General features: G+C 36.0%; 1 protein-coding gene across 1 annotated transcript in view; it reads left to right on the forward strand.

Annotated features, from left to right (window-relative positions):
• Positions 1 to 17,072, forward strand: part of RSPO3 (R-spondin 3) — a 76,806-nt gene that overhangs the window by 22,178 nt on the left and 37,556 nt on the right. Inside the window, exons 2-4 of the mRNA XM_019729476.2 lie at positions 8,798 to 8,989; positions 10,538 to 10,684; positions 15,242 to 15,439. Of these exons, the coding sequence (XP_019585035.1) occupies positions 8,798 to 8,989; positions 10,538 to 10,684; positions 15,242 to 15,439 (537 nt within the window). The remainder of the gene's footprint in view (positions 1 to 8,797; positions 8,990 to 10,537; positions 10,685 to 15,241; positions 15,440 to 17,072) is intronic.

Below are 17,072 nucleotides of genomic sequence, written 5' to 3' on the forward strand. Positions count from 1 at the left end.
AGTTTGTTTTTAGCACAAACTGAAGTTTGTTTCATTCAAGAATATGAACTTAGTAGTTATGGAATCACACCCATGCAGATTCATTACCATCAAACTATCACATTTTCTGTTTATGTTGATTTCTAATTAATTCTCTCCTTAAAAAAAAAAAAAAGGAACGGCTGTCTCAGCCAGACCAGAGCACATAATGATTCCCACTGTTGGATGAATACTGTTGGATCTGTCTCATGAAAAACGCTGTTATTACCACCCACTAACTCATCAACAGGTCCTGGCTCTCTACAGAAACTGGGTCTCCGTTACCCCTATCCACACCCTCTTGTCCTCTATTCACCTCCACTTGGGAACATGGCCACTTGGAGAAGGGGAAGCTTTCCCTCCCTTAGCTACAGCTGGAGATGCTGATTCAGTACCTTACATTTCACACCCGTAGCAGAGTGCATTAACCTTATGATAGAATTTCTACTTGTGGTTAGGAAAAGAACCACTATTTTTGTTTCTACAAATTTTTTTTGTTGCAGCTTCAGCTGCAGAATCAACTATAGCGATCTGGTAGGTCATAGGAAAACTAATATAGTTTTCAATACTTTTGAAGAAGCAATTTTGGGATTAGCCGGTCATTAACTCATTTAATAGAAAAAGGAACATAATGTTGATATTCTAAAAGGAAGGTTATACTAAAAGCAAAAACTATAGTGTTGTTCCTCTAAATTAGACTGTGTCAACATGCATCGCTAATGTCAAGAATTCAGAAAATACAAAAAGATTATGCACGAGATTGCAAAATGTTTGTTTTTATTCTTTTTATCCATTCCTATAACCTCTTATATAGTTCATAACTTTCCTGTTTCTCCTGACCACCATCACCACCACCACCACCACCACCACCCCACACACACTCCAGGAAAAGAGAATGAAAATTTAAAACCCTAAAGCAAACTAAAATTACTGCTAGAAGCAGATGGGAGGAACAAAGGAGAAATGAAATGTTCCCAAGGAAATTTCCCAAGAGCAAAGAACACGTAGATCAATGCACAGTCTCTTCAAAGGTTATAATCTGAATGTAAATTCCCAAGTTATGGCTAGTTAGAACATTCTCCTCTAATATAAAAATTAATAAGAGAACATGTTTTTATGGAATACAAGAAGCTGGTTCTGTTTCATAGCCCATAAAATTAACAAAAATTAAAATGAATAACTGCATCAGGCAAAATGTGTTCTTCCCTTCTCTCTGATATTTACTTGCAATGCAGAATTTAAATGCACTTCGTATGAAATCCCAGCTTTTTTCTTTGGTCCACAGGGCCTGTAGGATCTGGCTTTAACCTCCTTCTCTAATGTCTCTCATACCACTCACAGCACAGAGGCCTCATTAGCTCCCCTTGTGCTGCTCCTCATGCCTCATTCTTTCCCAGAGCCTTAAAATCTTTGCACTTGCTGATGCTCCACCTGGAATACTCTTTCTCAGGTTTTATGGCTGACTCCTTCTCATTCTTCAGGTCTCAGCTAAAGAGTTACCCTCTTAAAGGGGCTTTCCCTGACCACCGTATTTAAAGTAGTTCCCCAGAGCTACTCTCTACCTTATCCATCGGTTTATTTCCTTCACAGCACTCATCACAATACTGAATCAATTATTTGTTTACTTGCTTATTTACTGATTAACATCCTGGGGTCAGGAACCCAATGTCTTTTGTTCACTATTACATTTTCTGCATCATGTATGGTGTTGGGCACATAGTGAGTTATCAGAAGTTTTTGTTGCAAATCTTAATCAGAGTCTCCCCAATGTATATATGATGCAGCTCACTTTTGTCCATCTTTTATTTCTAGTCTGATTCTATAGCCTGTGCATAGACAAAGCACAGCCATCAGCCACCAAGTTGGCATCTAGCTGCCAAATAGTCATCATATCTTAGATTTCAGGAATTCTATATCTGTCATCATTTGCTAGCCATTTTCTTAATATTTCTAGCTGGCTTGATTTTAGTGGAAAGTCTAGCTAATTGCTACCTAATGTTAGGTCTGTTTTATTGCTGTGGTTTTATTTTAAAGTATTTATAGAATATAAATATTAGACTCCCTTCAGGAAATTATTATTCAGTAAGAGAAAGAGAAAGATTTTCCAAGTTCTCAAAGAAATAGTTTCCATTAAAAACAGTATGTTTCCCCACATAATAATGGTGGAGCCCTAACTGGGCTGTATTCAGCAGCTAGTGATCACATTCCTCTCTGAGACTGGTAGGAATTTGTGAACCCATTGGTGTGGGCACAAACTTGCAGAGTATTTAAGGTTGACTCACTGGGACAAAAGATGTGACAGACACTATTATCCTAACTGTTCAGGTCAATTAATGTCTATGCTCTGCTCTTGACGTTGATGAAAGACCAAATAGAATGTGTGTGTGTGTCGTGTGTCTATATATATATGCATACATATGTATATTTAAATAATATAAATAAAATTTAGTTCATGTAATAATTAAAGCATTGGTATATTAAAACTTTAAAGCCATCAGATGATACACAGTATTTCAAAAACAGTAAAATTTATATGTTTGTATTTATGAACATGTGCCTCTTTCAACAAATTATTAGTCAAAAATAATACAGGATCATGATAGACCCTTATTCCTCCACATATCATTGTTTGAGAATATAAAGGAGTGTTGTATGCCCGTAAGTAATTATATCTATTGAAGCAGCTTTTGATATTTTGCTATCTGTACCAATAACTTTCAAAATGTCCCAATGGTTGTGGAGTTCTAGTTATTGTCAGTTCTGCCTGGAATGCTTCAGCTTATGAACAAATGAGAAATATTGACTCTCAATGTTTTCTGGGGTTGGTTCAATAGAATTTGAAAGAGATTGCCAAGCTCAAATGTTTAACATTAGATTTTTCTTAAAGTGAATATTGCCAAACATTCCAAAGGAACCACAAAACATGTCTTTCCCTAACCATAACATTACATTACATGTAAAAATGATTCTATAGCAATTGAATCCCAAAATTTGATAGAAATATGCTGTCCTAGTTTAGGCAAGAAAAGAAGTCTACATTTTTCTCTAGGTGAATGGCTAACTGAAGTAAACAGTACCTAGAAAAGCTTTCATTATTTGATTTATTTCATAATTAAGCATCCTCAAAGTGTATGTTTTGAAACTTGATTTTTGCACTAGATGTGCACAGCCCAAATAAAATTAATTTTTCAGATATTTCCTGTTAAATGTTTATTAGTTTGACACCTATATATTTTTTAAAAACACACATAGCTTATCTTTTATATTTATTCCTTTTATCCATTCAATAATCAAAAATTCTTCATTGAGAACCTATTAAATAAACAGCAGCCCTGTGTAGAAGTTGGGATTATCAAGAAATTATGAAGACCAATCAGACTCCTGCCTTCAAGGAGCATCCAGTCAATGTGGACACCCTTATAACAGAGGAGAGAACATGGAGGAAAGGACAGATGTAAAAATAACTTTGATTATAGAATCCCATTGGTCTCTTCTCCTTACCCCGTCTCTTACACCACTCGGTAGAGAACAGCAGGCAGAACGTGTTGTGAAGACCAGAATGCTATAGGGGGAATCTGTGGTTTTCGAGGTTTTTTTGTTTGTTTGTTGCCTAAAAATAACTTTTATCAGATTTGTTAATTTATTAATTGTTCATTATATGAATTATAAAATCAACACATTAATGCCACGTATGTAGCACTTCCTTTAAACGTAGTCAATCCAGTTTTAGAGCCTAAAGTCTATTAAATTTCGTACTTCTGTAAATTCTCTAGCCACAAATAAATGACCATCAGAGGTAATTGGCAGCAGGCAATAATGGATTTCTTCCACATGGTAATTTATAATAGATGTTAGTAAATTTGCAGTTGGGCTTTAATAAGGGATTAAAGTAAGGCAGAACCTTTAAGCTTGCACTTAAATTGTTACAGAAACAGAACTGAGTTTGCAATGTTGCAATTGGTTGGGTATGTCATAAACATTGAAAATAGCTAAATATTGTATATAGCAAATGCTCTAGTACCATTTAAAATTCTATTTACTGGAAGTTTTATAAAAAAGTTGAATAACTCACATGACAGTAGCCTTTAGAAACTGTTGCATCAGTTATGCATCACAAGATTATCAAATAGAGAAACAGTAGGAAGCCTTGTTTAACAGCTAAAGAAAAAACTGAACTCACTTACTCAGAGTATAAATAGTTCAGACACTGAAAACTGGTCTAAGTTATGCATTAATATAATACTTATTTCATATGTAACCTTCATATGCAAGTTAAAAAAAGATACTTTCCTGTTTTCTAATTTTGGGGAAATATATACTAATTTTACCATATATTTGACACATTTGTAATTAGAAGATCCCAATTTAAAGTTCTCAGGAATTCAGCCCATTTTTTCACTTACAATAACCCACATTACACATCTAAAGTTTACTTGTATGTAAAGAGATTGGTATGAGATATCAAAGAGCTAGGTTCTAACTTTTGATCTAAACTCACTATTTGTCCAGTAGTTTACAGCATTTATTTGAGTACCAGCTTGGAGTTTCAAAATAAATAATTGTGAAAGCTTCTACCATTTCTCATAGCAGTTACCACAGTTAATTTCGTTTTCTATGAGATGCATGCTTTGAAATCAGAAATGGTACAGAAATACAAACTATTATTTAAGTAAGCTGGTAATATATCTTCTTTTTCTCTTACCAAATGTCCCTTATTTTGGACATTTCCTTCTTCTGATATTCTTCAGTACCTCCATTTCAAGATGTCTTCTCTAATTAAGTAGCTACCACCAGAGACTCACATATACATCTCTAGCAACTATCAAAATATGAAGCATCATCTATTGAGCATCACTTTCTAGATATTTCATAAAATCTGCAAAATCAATGATCCCAAACCATGTTTATATTTTTAGCCCTTTTTATTCTTATGTATCTTGCCCCAAACCTCCAACTAAAGGCTTTTACTCCCCCCAGCTATCCCTCTCCTTTCCATTGGCTGGAACTCTAAACACACCTTCTCCAATCCTCTTTCTTATTTACTCCGCATTCTGTTGGTCACCATGTTTGATTTCACTTCCTAAACGTCCTTGGACTATGCATACCTTCCTCATCATATTACATTCACTGTGCCATATGTTAAGCTATCATCAGTCTTTTATCTTAATCACTACATCAGTCTTCCCCTGCTTTCTGTATCTGCCACACTATCAGGGAAATTAGCTTTGTAATACAAATGTGATCACATTACTCACCAGATCGAAATCCCCCATATCTACAAAATAATTTCCTCAGCACAGCTCACACAGCGTTCCATAATTTAAATCTATCCTGAGCTTCCAATTTCCTGGATGTTCTTCATACCTCCATTAACCACTACGTATGCATCAGTTGCACTGAACTCACGCTGGTCTCCTTCCTGATATGATCATTATGGTGTTTCTTTCTCTAGCTCCCCCATGGCCACTTCCATACTGAAAAGTTCCACTCCTTTTCTAAAATTAAGTACAAACATCAGATATTTTAGGAAGCCTCCCCACCAACAACACCTCCATTGCCCATGTAAAATATAGTACAAAAACATTGTTTGAAAAAAAGGTGATTCAGAAATACAAAATGAAGTTATTATTAAAGGAACAAAGAAGAAGCATGACAAAGTGGAATTCTATTATGTCTTGGAATCATAAGATCTTAAGGCCAAAAGGGTTGTTACAGTCAACCCAGAGCAAAGTTTTCTGTGGTTTCCATATAAAAAGTAAAAACACTTGCCTGAAGATGAAGTTTGGGAAATTTGTGTCTAGTTGTGTAATACTGTCTGTATAATTTGAGTGATCCTTATACAGCATTCAAGAAAGCAATCAATGGCAAAAAAAAAAAAAAAAAAAATCTAGAATCATAGAATCTGAGCTTCATAGTCTCAATTTTTTTTTTATCTCCCACAACATAATAGTTAAACCTTCCTAAAGAAATACAGTCTGCTGTCATTTGTGCCAGCCATATTTAAAGTTTCCCTGATTAAAAACAAACAAACAGGAATGTTCTTTGCCGGTTAGGACAGCTATATCTTTTTTCAAAAATCTATTTTGTCAAAAACTTTTGTCTAAAAAGAAAAAATAGGGGGCAGAAAGCAAACAGAAAGGATGATTGTAACACAGTGTGTGAGTCAACTGGGCTACATTTCATCAAAGTTTTAAAGAGGGTAATGAGCAAGTACTTGGGCGTCCTCACAATTTTGGTGCAAACTTCTAATCATTGGGCTTATACAGCTTTTCCATGAAGAAGTTTCCAAACATCCAAAACCCAATTTTGTAAATGAAATTTATGTTAAGGTATGTCAGTGTTTGAGGCTCTGAACATGAGTCATGTTTGTTTTTGTAGATGATTTATTTAAACCTATATCATAATTGACAAATGTTTCAAGGTGCTCAAAATTATAGTTGTGTTTCCTTTGAGCAGCTGCGTTTCAGAGATAGGGATAGATTGACGTGGACCAGTCCAATCTGTCTTCATTTAAACTCACTTAGTGCCCTGAGCTTGGAGTGATTTTCTTTCAAACTGAGGTCTACTTTTCCATAGAATTTTTATGAAAAGGTTTTACAGGTTTTTATCTACACCTCTTTCTTCTTAAAGTGGGCCAGTTCGATTTAGAACACTTGGAGCTCTCTTCACCCCTTTCCTTTTTAGGGTCTTTTCCCGCTTAAAATATTTACACATTTTCTGTAAGTCTCCAATGCTGAGTTACTGGCATGAAAAATTACCCTGTTACTTGGAAAGCAGTTTTCACTTACAAGTCCCTCAGGTCCTATAATGTCTAAACCTCCTGTGGTCCTTTCTATGTCCGCCCCACCCCACAGAGGACCATGTACAGGAAAAGCAGACTTCCCTTCCCCCACACATTTCCTCAGTTTATTTACAAAACGTCTTGGAATGAGAATGAGCTGCTTGTGGTTCCTGTGGCTGATTCAGGGATGGTTTCCTCTAGGCAGAGGATGCTGGTCAACTGAGTGACCTCTCTGTAGCTAACCCCAGCACCCCTGTGGTAAAGATAATTGGGCTTATGGGTATCCCTTCTAACTAAGCCTAGTGGGATTTGTTTTTGTGGTAAAGAACTTAGTAATAATCAAATATCACTGTGAAGAAGACTTAATAATGGTAAGATCCATCAGAGCTTACCCTCTCACCACCAACAAAAGTAGACAGAAATACACTGGGATGCTTTTATATGACTACGCATCAACCTTTGCTTCTCATAAGAGTCAGAATTTTTCTCTTCTGGATTCCTGAAAGGACAGTAAAGCTATGAATACTGTATTTAACTAGAGAATACATTAGGAGAAGAAATCATCCCAAACACCAGCTACATGAGGGATTCACCCTAGTCAGTAATTTTCCAGCAGTTCACACGTACGTGTCAATGACCAGGTGGTAGAAAGAAGGCTTAAAATTGTGAATGTCTCAAGTAACATGAATTTTCCGAATGTTGGCTTATATTTGTTCAGACTTGCTAATGAATAGACTTACCACACCAATAGGTGACTCTTGGAAACCTTGGAATTCTCAGGAATATGTGCAGCCGTAGTCCTTAGTGTGGATGGGCCATGTCCTCACCAAATATGTATTTCACTTGAGTAGATGAGAGCACCAAAACTATAAGAATATCCCAAAAGATAAAATGTTGAATGTAAGTTATTATAGATATTACTAAAGGGCCGGCCCGGTGGCTCAGGTGGTTGGAGCGCCGTGCTCCTAATGCCAAGGTCGCCAGTTCGATTCCCACATGGGCCAGTGAACTGTACTGTCTACAGCTAAGATTGTGAACAACAGCTCTCCCTGGACTTGGGCTGCCATGAGCAGCCGGAGATTGGCATGCGCTGCAGTGGGCTGCTGTGGGCTGCTGTGAGCGGCCAACCGACGACTGTGCACAAGGCTCATAATACCAGCATGAGCCAGGGAGCTGTGTCCTACACAACTAGACTGAGAAACAATGGCTTGAACTGGAGTGGGGGCCGAGGGAGGTGGAAGAAGGGGGAAAAATTACTGAAAATACATATGATCCACGTGGAAACACTGGCAAGATAAATATCATATTTCCACCATTAATTCAATTGAACTGATAAATATTAAACTCATGTGAGAAGGAATATTTCAGGTTATCATTGGGGGATAGGGTGCTGAACAGCTACATGGTTTCAGCACCATTTTACATCAAATCAAAGTGTAAAACTGTGTTCTCTAATAGGCCACAGTTGAAAAAAGATATCTTAGAACATAGTGTCCTTACTCAAGGTAAGCCCCAGTCTATGTTGTCATCCTTGCCTGAAGAAATTAGAGACATGTGCTTATCAACCACCATACAAGTGAAAAGCAAAACTAATAGGTATTGATTTCAATGAGTGAGCACAATATTACAGTCTCCAATCTGTCAGGATGCTAGTTCAATGAGAATATTTTAACTTCATATATATATATAATTGTTATATATAACATTATGTATTATATATGTATATATCTCCATATATAAATCCATATATAATCTATAAATAGTTTGAGGCAATATATTTTTATTTTTCAAATGCTCAAATTTTAAGAACTTTGAAATTAATATATAAAAAATACCAGATCAAAGAAAAGAGAGGGGAAAAAAATCCAAACTCATTCACCCATTATCACCAAATTGAAGGCTAATGAAAGAAAATGTATCTCCTGCCCAGAGAATGTCGTTAAACTTCTGTATTTATGATTTAACCTTTGTTTTTGTCTTTCTACATTTGTCCCCCAGTGCATCCTAACGTCAGTCAAGGCTGCCAAGGAGGCTGTGCAACATGTTCAGATTACAATGGATGTTTGTCATGTAAGCCCAGACTATTTTTTGTTCTGGAAAGAATTGGCATGAAGCAGATTGGAGTGTGTCTCTCTTCATGTCCGAGTGGCTATTATGGAACTCGATATCCAGATATAAATAAGTGTACAAGTAAGTGCCTACACGAAATTATGTTTTTATCTCATCCTTGGGAACGTTCCAGATTTGAAATGGCCTCTAGAATATTTGTGCTGTTCAACGTTAAGTAAATAATAATATTTACCTGACAATTAGGCTAAAACATACTTGGACTTAGCCCTCAGGGCAGGAAAATTTTCACCATTTATGAAAAAACACTCAAGTTTTGTGTTTTGTGTTTCATTCATGGTTATTACTCATTGAACCTATAGGAAAATACTGCAAGCATTAGTGCCATCCGAGTTCCCATTATTTGTAAAATCTAAGTATTTAATGACTTAAAAGAATCAATTCAGCTATTTTCATTTCAAGAAGGATTCCAGTATAGCACCTGAAATGTTTATTTATCAGTTGGAAATAAATGTTGGAAACAGTCATATCATCACCTGTCATCAGGACTCTGAAAGTCTACTCTCCACACTGTAGACTGAATAACTTTTTAAAATGTAAATTAGGAAATAATTTACAGTCCTCTGTCCTACACTACATGTAGCCTTGCCTACCTCTCCAAACTCATCTCCTATGACTCCCCCCCAACCACTTTACATAAACCTCACTGATCTTCTTACAGGGTCTTCCCACCTCAAAGCATTTGCAATTACTCTTCTAGACTCACTGTTCTGGGAGTTTGGAAAGCTCTGCCCACGTCTTTGCTTTGCAGGCTCTCTCTCTTCATCCAAGATTGGGCTCATATGTCACCTTCTCAGAGAGGCATTTCATGACCATCTTATCCAACCTCCTCCCTTTATCAGTCATTTTTCACATTTTTTTCCTACCTTTTGTTCTTATTATTATTGTTTTTGCAGAGCACTTATCACTCTGGAACCTGGTTTTAAAAACCAATCTGCTTTGTGATCCTAGGCTAGTTAGACAACCTTGCTGAGCCTCGGTTTCTTTATCTGTAAAATGGGAATCATAATAGGGGCTACCTCATTGGGTTATTGCAAGGTTTCAATTAATATTGCAAAATATGTGTAGTAGTGTCTGACTTATGCTATCATCATATAAGAGCTAACTAATATTGTTCTTATGGTGTCTCCCCTCCGTGAATGTAAGCTTTGCAAAGTCTGGGCCTTATTTTTCTTTTGTTCACTGCTGTCAACCAATACCTAGAATAGTGCTTGGCACATAGTCGGCAATCAAATACTTGTTGAATGAATGAATAGACCTCAAGAACAACACAAAGACAATATCATAGTATTTCACGAAACTTCTGATGAAAAATTTTCACTATCATTTGATATAAATAGATACTTGGTCTTATAGACATTCTTGGTAATAGACATATTGCCAAAATTTTTTCATAAGGCAATCAGTACAATAATTTTGACATCAATAACTGATGTACATCAATCAAATGACTGTGGAGGAATTCTTTATTTACTTTGGCAAAATAATTTTGAACCCTAAATGTTTGTTTGACACAAAAGTCGTGTGTGACTGTGTTGTAAGCATACAGAACTGGACCAACAATAGTTAAGTTAATGAAAGCCTTTTTCTCTTTCCATTTTCCTCTTTCAGAATGCAAAGCTGACTGTGATACATGTTTCAACAAAAATTTCTGCACAAAGTGTAAAAGTGGATTTTACTTACACCTTGGAAAGTGCCTTGACAATTGCCCAGAAGGGTTGGAAGCCAACAACCATACTATGGAATGCGTCAGTATTGGTGAGGAGAAAATATAAGATTTAGAAGGGATGAGAAACACCTCAGGTGATAATATCAGTCTCCATGGAAGTGCTTCTTAAAGTCCTAGTTCATGAGAACCTGAGGGGCTGTTTCTAAGAGACTCTCCCCATCCTTCCATATTAATGGTGTTCCCACAGCTTTACCCAGCATGTATCACAGTACAATTTAACACCCTGTGGGTGCTGTATAATTTATTAGGAATTGTTTCATGATAATTGCTTCAACTATTCTGACCACTATAGATTTATTTTGTATCATTATTAAATGAAATTTTACTTATAGTAATTTATATATATTTACATATGCATAAATTTGGTCTTGAACCAAATATCTACCTTAGGGCAAGAGTTTCACAAAAGACCTATGGCTAATTTCAATCAGTGACGTAAGTTATTTTCCAAGGGGAGGAAAATATTCTCTTGATACAGTGCTCAGTAGATGGATCAAAGACCTAGAAAACTGGAACTGATACAGTTAAAAAAATCTCACTTTTTTCTTTCACACTGCTTTGATGAAATGTCCTGCTTACGCAGGTATTCACAAACAAGGAGAGAATTTTGGACTTACTCAAACTGACAGAGGAGACATTCCCAGGGTCTGATTAATTGCAGACTGAGTTTCCTGGAAGGGAGGTCCCTCAGACAAGTTGTTTGTGTAAATAACAGATCACTGTCAGGCTATATTTTCCTTCTTTTAAACGCTGTGCAGCTACTACAGCTACAAGTTTGATGAACACTTGGGGAGCAGATGCTAAACCAAATGCGAAAATAGTGTACTAAATCTCAAAATCCCCTGGGCAAGAGCTGCAAGAATCTTTGATGCTGTGCTGATGTTGGCATCTGAGCACAAATGTCCTCCTGATTCAGTACAAGATAGTCTCCAGGACTTCCCTGGGGTCTCCACAGACAGATCCATTAGAATCTAAAGTGCCAGAGTAATAACACTAAAGTGGTGGTTTCACCATTTCAGGTCCATATGGAAAACTTATTTCTAAACAAAGTTTTTGGCAGAATGAAATAAATAGGTGATAATGTTAAAGATAATTTCAGAAGTATCTGGAAAAAAAACAATTCTGAAACAATTCATGGTTCATTTTGGTTCAGTCTTTTTTTTTTTTCCTGTAGTCAATAAAAACACAGAAAAACAGCTTCAACGTAGGTTAAAAAGTACATGAGAAAGCACTTCGAGTTTGTCGATTTTGTAGGTACTGGAGATTGATGATTAGAGGTAATAAGTTCCAAACAGTGGGAAAAACATAGGAAACAATTCTGTGGAATATTCAAGAACAGAAATTTAGAATGAGTTGCAGAGGGTTTGTCGTATTTCTTTAACCAGGAAAAGGAGCACGTGTTTAGATCGTCTTAGTTGTTGAAGTTGTAGCAATCAGGCCTTGAAAGGCTATTTTTCTTAAATATATCAATGCTTTCTTATCAAAGGGAGCATTGAATACCTGGCACTATTGGATTAGCCTTTAAAGCTTGCTGGCAATTTATACTACCATTGAGCCAAAAACTATTTCTTAACACAGTAAAATTTAAGAAATTATATATTTTAGAATAGGGGCTAACAATCTAAAGGTCATTTAGTAAATCTAGCTCATTGAACAGGTATAAATGATCTAGGACACACTAGTAGTGCAAATCAGCACCTTTGGTCAGGGCTGATGCTTGTTGCCTGCTCCATATGGGATGTCTCCCGTGGTGTCTAGCCTACAAGCACTCCACAGGCCATGACCATGGGCTTGCCCCAGAATTTCACAAAGAGTGATGACCTTCTGGATTACCAAAAAGGGCCATTAAAGCCCATTCCCTTAATAAGTATGAAGCTAGGACCCAGCTGAAATGCTGTTCCCAAGGATGCGAGTGAGTTATTGTCAGTGCTATAATTAGCACCTTGACTCTCTAGCTTTCTACTGCTCACCCAACAGGTTGAAGAATGTGTCTCTCCCTTTGCTAAAATCTATACTCTATGACTTGTTTCTGATCCAGACTTTCAATGGAGAGGAAAGGTTATGAACAGAGAAAATACCACCTTGATATAGAGCTGGGGTGAAAAACTTCCAAACGTATTATTTTCCATAGTTTGCGCGTTACATTAAGCAGAACCATCCACTGAACCCAATTTTATAGGGGGGCATATTTCTTCCACTTCATGCTCCAGATATTTGCTTCCTTTCTGCACTGTCATTCTGCCTTGGAGAGTTGGCCTTAGTTAAGTAGTCAAAAGGGAAGGTACCCAGCTCCAAAGAGTGAGTAGTAAGGAACATGTCCTTTCTATGTTCTGTGAAACCATGCAGTTAGTCAACAAGAATGAAAGTGAACAAGTAATGATGTTGTAATGATGTTGTAAGTACTGGTGAGACATCCAGTTCAACTTTCCTCCCAGTTCAAGAATCCCTTTTACAGTGTCTGATGATCAACCATGGCATGACCGCTGCCAGGGACAGGGAGCTAATTTTTTTTTTTTTTGAGACACTTGCTTCATTATACAGTTAATTTCCAGTGTTAAGACTGCTATTAATACAGAAGGTAGAATAAATACAGAAGTGGTGTTCTGTTTTTTCTTTATTACCTCTTAACCAAATAGTGCCCTAGTTCTACAATGTTCATGTAATGACTTGAATGTAACATGGTACCCTGTTTTTGTTGTTGTTTTACATGTTTTCCAGAAATATTTTTTGGACACTAATACTGTACATTCATTCTACAGTGTTTTTCTAGGAAAAATTCTCATTCTTTCAAAGTTTTTATTTTTTTAAACTATACCATCTTATTAGAGCTTCTTACTATCTGAACTCATTAGTTTTGAATAGTTTTCCTCCTCTTTCTTCAATGGAATTATCTAAGATTGTTATTAGAATTTTATTTTTAGAACCATTCATCATCTCACTAAAAACTCACAGCTAACTATGCTATAATTTTCAAAAGCTGTTTTTCTGAAGTCTAGGTATACATTTGCCTATACCACTTTGCTATTGTGACAAAGTACGAAAATTCTGGTCACTTCCACTTCGTATAATTTTTCTAGTTTACTCCTCTTAGTTCTGGCATTAAGTGAATACTGGACCAAGTGACAGCTCACAGACTTTGCTTTGTATTTTTCTATTTGATTTCTTGGAGTTGTTTTCATTTGTATGTGCTAAAGATTCACTGCTTTTTAATGATTAACATCAGTATGGAGATAATGTGCTTAACTGGCAAGAGATTACGATACCATTAAGTGACTTGGCTGCTCTACTCTTTAACCAAAATTATAATGGTATAACTGAGCATGAAAACTATTTTGAAAGTGGTTCAATAAAGTTCATTTAAGTTCATAAAACTTAAATTCACTTATCTAACCATTTTCATTTAACTCTGTGTTGCATTCAGATACCAGAAAGTGACTGAAAAAGCATATGAAAAAAAAGTATGGCCAATGTGTTTAAATTTCTAAAACATTTAGCTTCTATACCTTGAGGTTGTATGAAATAGAGCAGTTTGCTCTAAAGTAAAGGTTCTTTAAATCAGAAGGTAGCAATAAAGTTTACTGCAAATTTGTTTTTGTGGAAAGAGAGTCTTCTATCTGAAAGAGTTAGTTATAAGATGTTTCAGTTGTAAGTTAGGAAGTTTTATGAACATTAATATAAGAATAGCACCTTGCAGATAATTACTTTCATTAGACGTGCAAAAATCTGACCTTGAAGAACCATGCTTGAAAAGAAGAGATTAATACCTACAGAAAAATGAAAAAATCTATACAAGAAGCTTTAGAAAAAGTGTATCAGTTCATCTTAGCCATCACTCCATCAAGTTAATTCTATAAGCAGTTTTTCAGCTGAAATTGACCCAGAATCCACTTACAATAGATGCTGCCATGCCTGAACCATTCCCATTAAAAATGACAATATTTAAGTACCCAAAAGCAGAAGTAGAAAAGATAGTGAATCCAAGAACCTGGATTCATTTTTTGCTTAACCATTCTCTAGCACAGAAGTTGTCAATACCTGCAAGTCAGTATTACATGTATCGTTAGAAATGCAAATTCTCAGGCCGCACACCAGACAACTGAATCAGAAACTCTGGGGGTGAGGTCCAGCGTTCTGTGGTTCAGCAAACCCTCCAGGTGATTCTGTTGAATGCCACAGTTTGCAATTCAATTCTCTAGCACATGGTAATGACTATTTTATCAAGTTATGGTCAGGATCAAGCAATAATTGTTCAGTGCTCTAGAATTGTAAAGCATTGGTCCATTGTGAAATTACATTAGTGCCTTGTTAATCAAATCTAGAGTGAAAAATAAACCTAATGCAAGAATGAGTTTACCTGATAATATGAACACTAGAAGACTAAAAGATAATAAGAGCACTAAAACAGTCTATGCCAGCTTTCCCATTTCTCTTTGTCTTATCTTTAAACCATCTTGCCCAACTTTGTACTGCAGGATTTCTGCTCAGAATTTGGGCAAGTATTGATGGAAGCAAACCTTTTTGTTTATATTAACAATGGTGAACATATTTGTGAGCCAGCTGAGGCTGTTTCTGCTATTCTGTTTCAGTGCACTGTGAGGCCAGTGAATGGAGTCCTTGGGGTCCATGCACGAAGAAAGGAAAAACATGTGGCTTCAAAAGAGGGACTGAAACAAGGGTCCGAGAAATAACACAGCATCCATCAGCAAAGGGGAACCTGTGTCCCCCCACCAGTGAGACAAGAAAGTGTACAGTGCAAAGAAAGAAGTGTCAGAAGGGAGAACGAGGTACAATCATACCAACAAAATGCACTTATTTGAATCTTCATAATTTCATGCAAATTTTACTTTATTTCTTAGGACAGATTCGGTATTATCACCTGTGTCTAAAAACCCTAAAAAGTGTACCAACCAAAGAATACATTGGCTATAAATTATGGAATATAGATATGTAATTTTAAAAATGGACCCTAATACCAGAACTTTAAACCACCATAGAGGTGTGTTCATTGAATCCTGATGATGGAGGCTACATTACAGGCATTTAGGCCTACTTTTCTTTTTCTTTTTTTTTTGTGGGGTGCATTATCTTTTTTATCATCCACCTTCAGAGTACCTGGAAAACTTTTGGAAGCCTCGTAAACGCAAGGTCTAATACCATGTGGTACAAAACCATGCTGAAGAGATGCCAAAAATCAACGTACTCTTTTCTTCATTGCCTACAAACCAAAGTAGTGCAGTTAGGTTGTAGGCTTTTATAGCTAAACCTGTTTTAAAAGTAACACAGAATTTTTTAAATCTTTAAATTGGTATATGTTATTAATACTGACTTTACATTTGAGGGGAAAAAACCTAGGCTATATTTTATAACTATAATACAAGCATTAATGACATTTCATTCCCCCCAATTTTTTTTCCATATTACACTAACTTTATATACCAGATTATAGAACCTATTAGACCAATGTTAAATATCTCCATCTCAGGGCTTATTCTGAAGTATTATGATTACCAAGGAGAAATATACTATTTAATATGATGTTTTAAGGTGATTAAACTTTCATTTAGAAGTGTTGGCCTTTACAATTTAATTTTTTCATCTTCCTCACTAATGTTTTCAACACCACTGCCTGCCTACAGATATGCTATTTAGCTTTATATGACTACTGGTAATTATCTGGTGAGTCAATAAATGATCCTCTCAATTAATTATAACTGGAAAAGAGTTTGGCTGCCTCTGTAGTTGAACTTCCTTTGCTTATTTCATTTATTTATTCATTCATTCATTCATTCATTCATTCAACATCACTTTATTGAATTGTTACTTCATGGCCACACACCGTGCTAAGCCTTGTGGATTCCCAACTGAATAGGGTACAATTTCTATCCTGAAGGTTCACTCAGAGTACAACAGAAGGCTGAGATATTTAAACAGATAATCACAATACCATGTATTAAGGGAGCATATATGTGTGTGTGAACAAAGTTCAATATTGAATATTGCCCATACAAGAAAGCACTTGGGTCACCTGTGCTTTGCAAAGTGTCTTTCACTATTACCAAATGAACTGGCCATCGTCAGAGTGTGGAGAGCCTGTTGCTGCCATTAGTAATCAAATAGTCAATGTGATGAAATTCTTGAAGACATGGATTATTTTAAAGGGAACTTCAAGATTTTGTAAATTTGTGAGAGGTTTTGATTAAAATTAGGTTTAAGGAATAAAAGTTGGCTAGTGAAAAAGGTATTTCTGGCATTTGTGACTAATTGATTTAAAACATCTTAGATTTTAAAAGTTGGATTTGGAAATCAAATATTTCATCACTTTACTTGTTGGTAAGCTCCCGTACCCGTACATTTACTTACGTTTACTAAATTTTCTGGAAATCTAATGACTTACAGGTGGTCTTTGCTCGTATTAGT

This window comes from Rhinolophus sinicus, linkage group LG05 (assembly GCF_036562045.2).
Source record: "Rhinolophus sinicus isolate RSC01 linkage group LG05, ASM3656204v1, whole genome shotgun sequence".
NCBI classification, from domain to species: domain Eukaryota; kingdom Metazoa; phylum Chordata; class Mammalia; order Chiroptera; family Rhinolophidae; genus Rhinolophus; species Rhinolophus sinicus.